The sequence below is a fragment of the Syngnathus floridae genome, chromosome 5 (genome assembly GCF_059516105.1).
Source record: "Syngnathus floridae isolate MCC-2025c chromosome 5, RoL_Sflo_1.0, whole genome shotgun sequence".
NCBI classification, from domain to species: Eukaryota; Metazoa; Chordata; class Actinopteri; order Syngnathiformes; family Syngnathidae; genus Syngnathus; species Syngnathus floridae.
Window position 1 is genome coordinate 13,442,501 of NC_142417.1, and position 7,500 is coordinate 13,450,000.

Here is a 7,500-nt window from a genome sequence, read left to right on the forward strand (position 1 = left end):
TTGCAAGTATTTTTTTAAAACATTTTTGGATTGGACAAAAGTTTGGACAATTTTTAAAAAACACATTGGTATATTTTCCTCAATAGTTACTTGGACAGAAACCTCAACCAAATGGGTGAACAGGTAAGCGGAAGGAAAATGACCCAATAAACATGTGTTCTTAAAAAGGTGTTTTTAAAAAAAAATTTTTTAAAAAATATTAAAAATGACTGGTTATTATGCTTTGTGACCGAAATGATAAAAATCGGCTCAATAAATTTCCATCCATACAAAAATAGACAGTTGTATGAATGAAATGCGTACGGATAGAAACTTGTGAGGGATATTACTGACCAAACGTAATCACTTTTTAAATAAGTCTTGTTATTTTACAACGTTCTTAGGAATGCGGGACATTTTTGTTGGTTGTTGAATGAACGCCACAAAATGAAGACATCAAAAACAAAATGTCAGCCCTGCTTTCGTTTGAACCAATCATAGAGCATTAATATTGCGGCTTGCTTGCCTGAAACCCAATCATCACAAAGCGTCAGGAACACAACTTCCGCACTTTTAGCCAATAACGGTGTTGAAAAGGCGGGATTTTGAATATTTTCGCAGGTTGTGGTTGGTTTCTTTTTCTGCGCTTCCTGTCACCAGAGGCTGAGCCTTATAACGGAAGCGACACCAGCTTCATATTTCAATGAGAAAATAGTGAAATTCGATACCAAGACGTAAAATTAGTCTCTGGTAAGTGTTTTATGATCTACGTTGTTTTAGCAATATCCCAATTGTTGAGTGATAATTGTTTTATTGTATTTTTTTTGTTCGCGGTTTGGGAGACGTTTTTTTTCTCTTGTCATAAGACACAAGGAGGAGGGGCACGGATGGACTCTTGTTACCGATGGAGCTGCAGGCGTAATAACTGTCCTATCATTTTTATATTTAGTCATTTTCGTCATTTCGTTCAACGAAACCCGTTTAATTGTGTTTTCGAGCAGATCGTTTCTTTCGCGAGATGTCACTCTAGTCCGTCATCGTTATGCTCATGTGCTGTCACATCGTGCTGTAACAATAGTACTAGTTTATTTATTGTAGCTTCCTATCATTTGCTTCCACTCCACTTTAAAAATAATGCTTTCTGTGTAGCTAATTGTGTTGTTGAATGTGTTATTGTTATCAGAAAAAAACAACGCTATTTCTTACAATCATGATGATCATGTTTTCTGTCGCCAAACTAAAACGCCTTGGTCTAATGCCACTTTAAAACATCATATCTAATCTCCAAATGCAATGCAAATGTGACCCCTCCGGTGGTGACCATGAATCGGAAAATGTTCCCAGACTTTTTGCGTTCATAAACAGCACACAATCAATCATCATCTGAGGGGCAATTTTCGTTTCTCCGATCAGAAATAGAAAGCCTGATTCGGGTTTTCTTCCATTGTCAATTGATGCTTTGTACTTTTTGCCAATGTTACTTAATGGAGAATAGTGATACCCTCTAAAGGGGTATATTGTATACTAAAACATGTGTCCCGTGTTCGGTAAAGATCCACAAGAGCGCTACCATTATCCGCAAAGAATGTCACGTGAATTGGCGGGTGGAGACGCGTTATTTGTAGAAACTGGACTGATCAGTCCGTTAGGGAAATTACTTTTTCTTTTCTCTAGGGTCATGATTTTGGCTGAAACAAGGAGAGTTGAATGAAGGAGGAATGTAAGACAGCTTTGATGATTCTTATGTTCCTTGACTTTTTCCCTGCATGTTTTAAAGTAAATATCTTTATTTATTTAATGATATTACTTTATTTGTAAAATGTTTTGTTTTTTATCCTAGCCAGTGTATTTTGGGACATCCGTGTACCATGAGTGAATAAATTAACCAATTGACCTATTTTTGTTCAAAAAAATTCTTTATTTGCTGCAAGTAATATCTGTGCAGCTATCTATGCCAGAAATGTTTTGACTGGCAGAACAAATACTGTAAATGTTCTTGAACTGGATTGCAGAAGGTACAAAACCTGAATCCGCTCTTTGTAACATGTTTGAAAAAAATCCAAAATTAGCATGACTTTTTTAACCATTTTAAGTTGTTAATATCCATCCATTATCTGTGCCGCTTGTCCCCACTGTGGTCGTGGGCGTGCGAGCCTATCCCAGCTGTCATTGGGCAGTCGGCGGAGGACACCCTGAACTGGTTGCCAGCCAATCGCAGGGCACACAGAGACGAACAACCATCTGCACTTGCACTCACACCTATAGGCAATTTGGAGTGCTCAATCGGCCTGTTTTTCGGGTGTGGGAGGAAACCAGCCCTAAGTTGTCAATATTTTGACTGTAATTCATTTGATAACGTCATTATTTTTAGATGTATAAATATTACCTTTAACAATATATTTTTTCCGGTGCGTTCGACTGAAATGGCTCAGGTAACAACCAATCCCCGTGTGAGCCGTGTGGAGCGTTTGTGTTGAGACGCCTCAGTTGAATTGAACAGTGCCTCAGAACAACTTGACAAACTTGTTTTACTGGTTAAACTGTAGTTGTTAAACGTATCTCTTAATGTAACTTGTAACATTTTCAATTCAATAATTTGCACTTCACTATATTCCAACCAAAATTGTTGTCCAACCACATATTTTGATTAGGGCTGATTTTGCATTTATTTATTTATTTGGCTGTTTTTGCATTTATTTATGTATTTAAATTCATTTACTTGTGTTTTTGATACAAAGTTTGTATTTTTACAAACAAATGGAAATTAAATAATAGAAAATTGCCATAAATGTCATTCAGTTAACAGGGGAAAATGCAATATTGGGATAGATTCTTTGTATTCTTTAAAATTGTTGGTTATTGGTTTAATGAAAATTTGATGTGTCAAAGGTACTAGTGGTATCGGTAATTGGAATCAGTATCTGTGACTACTCAAAAGTTGGGATCTATAAGAAAAAAAATGGCATTGACCTATATCTTACTTCACTGTATTGAGAGGTCTATATCAGTCATCATCTTGATAGCATGATAACAATTTTAATTTTATAGACGTAAGCTTTCAAACAAACTTAACAACACTCGCCAGTTTAACTTTAATGTTTCATTTTTATCTCACATTTTGCAGCCTTCAGTCAAGATGATCCACAGTCTCTTCCTGGTCAACTCCTCGGGTGACATTTTCCTGGAAAAGCACTGGAAGAGTGTGGTGAGCCGCTCTGTGTGTGACTACTTCTTTGAGGCCCAGGAGCGTGCCAGTGAGCCGGAGAACGTCCCGCCTGTGATCCCTACCCCGCACCACTACCTTATCAATGTTCTCAGACATCGCATATATTTTGTGGCAGTCATACAGAGTGAAGTGCCACCACTCTTTGTCATTGAGTTCCTGCACAGAGTCGTCGACACATTCCAGGTTCTCGTCGTGTCTTCTCTTTGCCTTTGATTAATTTATCGCATTGGAATTCTATCATTTTATTCGACTCTGCGAAAGTTGTAACCATTCACGTGTCCTTTTTTAACAGGACTATTTCGGTGTGTGCACGGAAGCTGCCATCAAGGACAATGTGGTGGTGGTCTATGAACTACTGGAGGAGATGTTGGACAACGGCTTTCCTCTAGCCACAGAGTCCAACATCCTCAAAGAGCTTATCAAGCCTCCCACCATTCTCCGCACAATGGTCAACACTATCACAGGTACAATGTGTACAATTATTTTCAATGTTTTCTTCACCCCTTGAAAAAGTGCAATATTTTCTTGCGGTCGGGGAGACAGAGGCCCCTCTGTAAGGAATCGTGCTATAAACTGCAGCGAGCGGCATGCTAGTCTGCCTCCTGCCCACTGTCAATATAACCTTGGCAAGTAGAAAATCAAGAGGTGCACACTGTATGTTGATTTGCAGTAAATATTCTCTACACTCCACATTACTATTAAATTGACTGGAGTGTGGAGTAGACATTTGCCTGCAACAAAATCTATTAAAAAATAGTAATGAAATTAAAACATGCGATCTGCAAATTTACAGGTCACACAGGTGCAAGAATATGAAAAATGTACTTGCACTGTCTCAAATTTGGGGAGCAAAATGCCACCATTTAGGGGTAGTCTGTATAGATTTGTCTAAGTTACCTCATGTTCTAATCCTGTTGGACATTCGACCAATTCCCAGGCAGCACCAATGTGGGTGAGCAGCTCCCCACAGGTCAGCTGTCAGTGGTACCATGGCGACGCACTGGTGTCAAATACACCAACAACGAAGCCTATTTTGACGTGGTGGAGGAGATAGATGCCATCATTGATAAGTCAGGTAATGCTCTGAGGTTACTCACAGCTCTTATTAGCAACCTATTTGTTATGAAATGTCATTGACTCTCACCCCCCCATTCAGGTTCCACAATAACGGCAGAAATCCAGGGAGTCATTGATGCCTGCGTCAAACTGACTGGCATGCCTGACCTCACACTGTCATTTATGGTAACTGGTTTCAAATACATTTCATTTGTAACGTGGCTTGAGACATTGTTGATAGAAACCTTTACTAGCAGCAAATAGCGTTTTTTAATCGTGTCCAACATTTGTCCTCTTCTTCTCAGTCATCTACGTACATATACAGTAATGTTAAATGCCACCTGAAAAGCTCTGATCAATCAACCAGAAAACGGAGAAATGTGACATCACGATGGATTTGAGTGGTGAATCGAAAATGTAATCAGGCCAACTAAAGTTATAAAACATTTAATATTAGTATTCTTTTTATAGTTTTATTTACTTCTTTACTACCTTCTGGGGTTGTTTGCATGCAATTTGGGTATCTGCAGGTTGTTTCATAAGTTCTTTGAAGCTACGTAAACACAGCCTCACGGGTCACTTGAAATGTACATGGAATTAGATGGATGGATCATTACATGTTTCTCATAAACTTCCCTTTTTCTTGTCTAAGAATCCTCGGCTGCTGGATGATGTCAGTTTTCATCCGTGTGTTCGATTCAAGCGGTGGGAGGCTGAGCGGATCCTCTCCTTCATTCCTCCTGATGGAAACTTCAGACTACTGTCCTATCACGTCAGCTCACAGAAGTTGGTGTTTTGAAACTGTACATGTCACAAATAACGCGCCAAACCTCAAGTACAGGGTTCCTTAGTTGATGATGTTCCCATCATATAAAGTTTCACTCTTTCGAATGGGATGCAGGGAACTAATATGCCAGGGGCGTAAAATATATGTTGGAACACATCACATTAGTGGCTTTATATTCTTGCTTCTTTAGCCTGGTGGCGATTCCAGTGTACGTCAAGCACAACATTACTTTCCGTGAAGGAAGCTCCCAGGGGCGATTCGACTTGACGCTAGGCCCCAAGCAGACCATGGGAAAGGCTGTGGAGTCGGTGTTAGTCAGCAGTCAGCTTCCTCGTGGTGTTCTCAACGCCAATCTTAACCCCTCCCAGGGAACATACACCTTTGACCCAGTCACAAAGGTACTAACAGTAACTATAAGTGACAACACTTACAGTATGTTACCCGCGTATGGAAAGTAATACATGAGATATGCCGCATGCTCATGATTCCGAATGTTTGTGTTGCTACACTAACAATTGGCAATATGTTTTGGTCAGTTGCTGACTTGGGATGTAGGCAAGATTAATCCCCAGAAGCTTCCCAGCTTGAAAGGCACCATGAGTCTGCAGGCGGGGGCCTCCAAACCTGATGAGAACCCTACCATCAACATCCAGTTGAAAATCCAACAGATGGCCATCTCAGGTGGATATATGCCATTCCTTTGCAATGACCACCATTTTAGCTTAAGCCCCCCACTTAAACACGCAACATTTAACACAAGGCCACCTCAGCTGACACCCTCCTGATCCTATCAGTGTTCACACTGCTGCACACCATTCGCTAGATGGCGCCAAAGTATTTATTCGTTTGAAATTATTTTGAGACGCAGGTTGTAGGATAACAATTGGTGAGCTGTGTGAACTCTATTAAATTATGAAAATATTGTAAATATGACTTAATTAAAATAAATAAAAATTGAAATTTTATCATATAAATTCGGTGGCTCGGTGGGGCACTGGTGAGCACGACCGCCTCACAGTTAGGAGGGTGTGGATTCGATTCCACCTCCGGCCCTCCCTGTGTGGAGTTTGCATGTCCTCGCCGGGCCCGCGTGGGTTTTCTCCGGGCACATCCCAAAAACATGCTTGGTAGGCCGATTGAGCACTCCAAATTGTCCCGAGGTGTGCATGCGAGTGTGGATGGTTGTTCGTTTCTGTGTGCCCTGTGATTGGCTGGCAAACGGTTCAGGGTGTCCCTCGCCTACTGCCCGATGACTGCTGGGATAGGCTCCAGCACGCCCGTGACCCCTATGGGGACAAGCGGGATGAATGGATGGATTTCAGTCATTGCTGTGAAGTTTGATCCAACCAGTTATTCAGTGAGGGTTTATCTCTTTGCTCACAAAAAATTTAAAAACTGCATTTTGGGTTTACTGAGGTTATTTTTGTCTGATATTTCCGCTTATTGGAAATGGAAGAAAATTGTTGGATGGATAGATTTGTTTGACAATGTTAAAATATTAAAATGTTAGAATCGTAAAGTGCGGAAACTGTGCAGAAGTATTTGAGAAGAGGGCAATTATTTTTTCAAGGAAATGATATTGCCAAGATGAGTATATTTAGACTTGTAGTGTTAATTAATGAAGTAAAGTGTATGCTATCTTTTGAACAGGGCTGAAGGTGAACCGCCTAGACATGTACGGAGAGAAGTATAAACCTTTCAAAGGCATCAAGTACATGACCAAGGCTGGCAAGTTCCAGGTCCGGACATGAAAACCTCGATTATGCTCAAAATGGACCAAACCTCCTTGGGATGTGATGTGTTGTGATTTGTTGGGTGCACGTTTACGTACGGTACATTACAGGCTTTAACTCCACAAATATAAAGCGCTCATTGCAGCAACAAATTACCTACAGTCATCAAACACTTGAATCCAGTGGAAAAACCGAAGTATTTTTTCTGACCAAGTTGATCTATGATTTCTGTATACTAAGTTCTACTGATGGCATGGCTGAGGTGCTGTTAATTATAGATGAAAATAGACTTGAAATTTTTAAATGATCCCTACAATTTATAATGCAATTACTGAATGCATAGCTTATTTGTTTCCATGAAAGCTTGGCTGCTTCTGTCTTGGTGTACTGTTTTTTTTCCCAATATTTATTTAACTCCCTCCACTATTCAGTTTATTGTGCTTTGCTTTGAAAGTTACATTTGTTTTTTGTCGCCAGCATGTATATACTGGTATACAATACAACAAGTTACCCATATTTATGCACTTTCACTGCAGAAGCTGAAATTTCAGTGCAAATGATGTTGGCGTGGTGTTACTGATTCGTGCCTCGACCACTTTCTCACCATGTTTTCTGCAACACAGTGATTTTTCAACCAGTGAGAGATCAGGTGTGCCGTGTAGAATTATCCAATGGTAATTATTTTGACCCCAAATAATTATTATAATAAGTGTGTGTGT

General features: G+C 39.9%; 1 protein-coding gene across 1 annotated transcript in view; it reads left to right on the forward strand.

Moving 5' to 3' along the window:
- Nucleotides 1-605: 605 nt before the first annotated feature.
- ap3m2 (adaptor related protein complex 3 subunit mu 2) overlaps nucleotides 606-7,500 on the forward strand; it is a 7,685-nt gene continuing 790 nt past the window's right edge. The window contains exons 1-9 of the mRNA XM_088376987.1: nucleotides 606-729; nucleotides 3,104-3,388; nucleotides 3,498-3,669; nucleotides 4,143-4,280; nucleotides 4,362-4,447; nucleotides 4,914-5,047; nucleotides 5,239-5,446; nucleotides 5,585-5,729; nucleotides 6,699-7,500. The exon at nucleotides 6,699-7,500 is cut by the window's right edge and continues 790 nt beyond it. Of these exons, the coding sequence (XP_088233113.1) occupies nucleotides 3,116-3,388; nucleotides 3,498-3,669; nucleotides 4,143-4,280; nucleotides 4,362-4,447; nucleotides 4,914-5,047; nucleotides 5,239-5,446; nucleotides 5,585-5,729; nucleotides 6,699-6,799 (1,257 nt within the window). The 5' untranslated portion in view covers nucleotides 606-729; nucleotides 3,104-3,115 and the 3' untranslated portion in view covers nucleotides 6,800-7,500. The remainder of the gene's footprint in view (nucleotides 730-3,103; nucleotides 3,389-3,497; nucleotides 3,670-4,142; nucleotides 4,281-4,361; nucleotides 4,448-4,913; nucleotides 5,048-5,238; nucleotides 5,447-5,584; nucleotides 5,730-6,698) is intronic.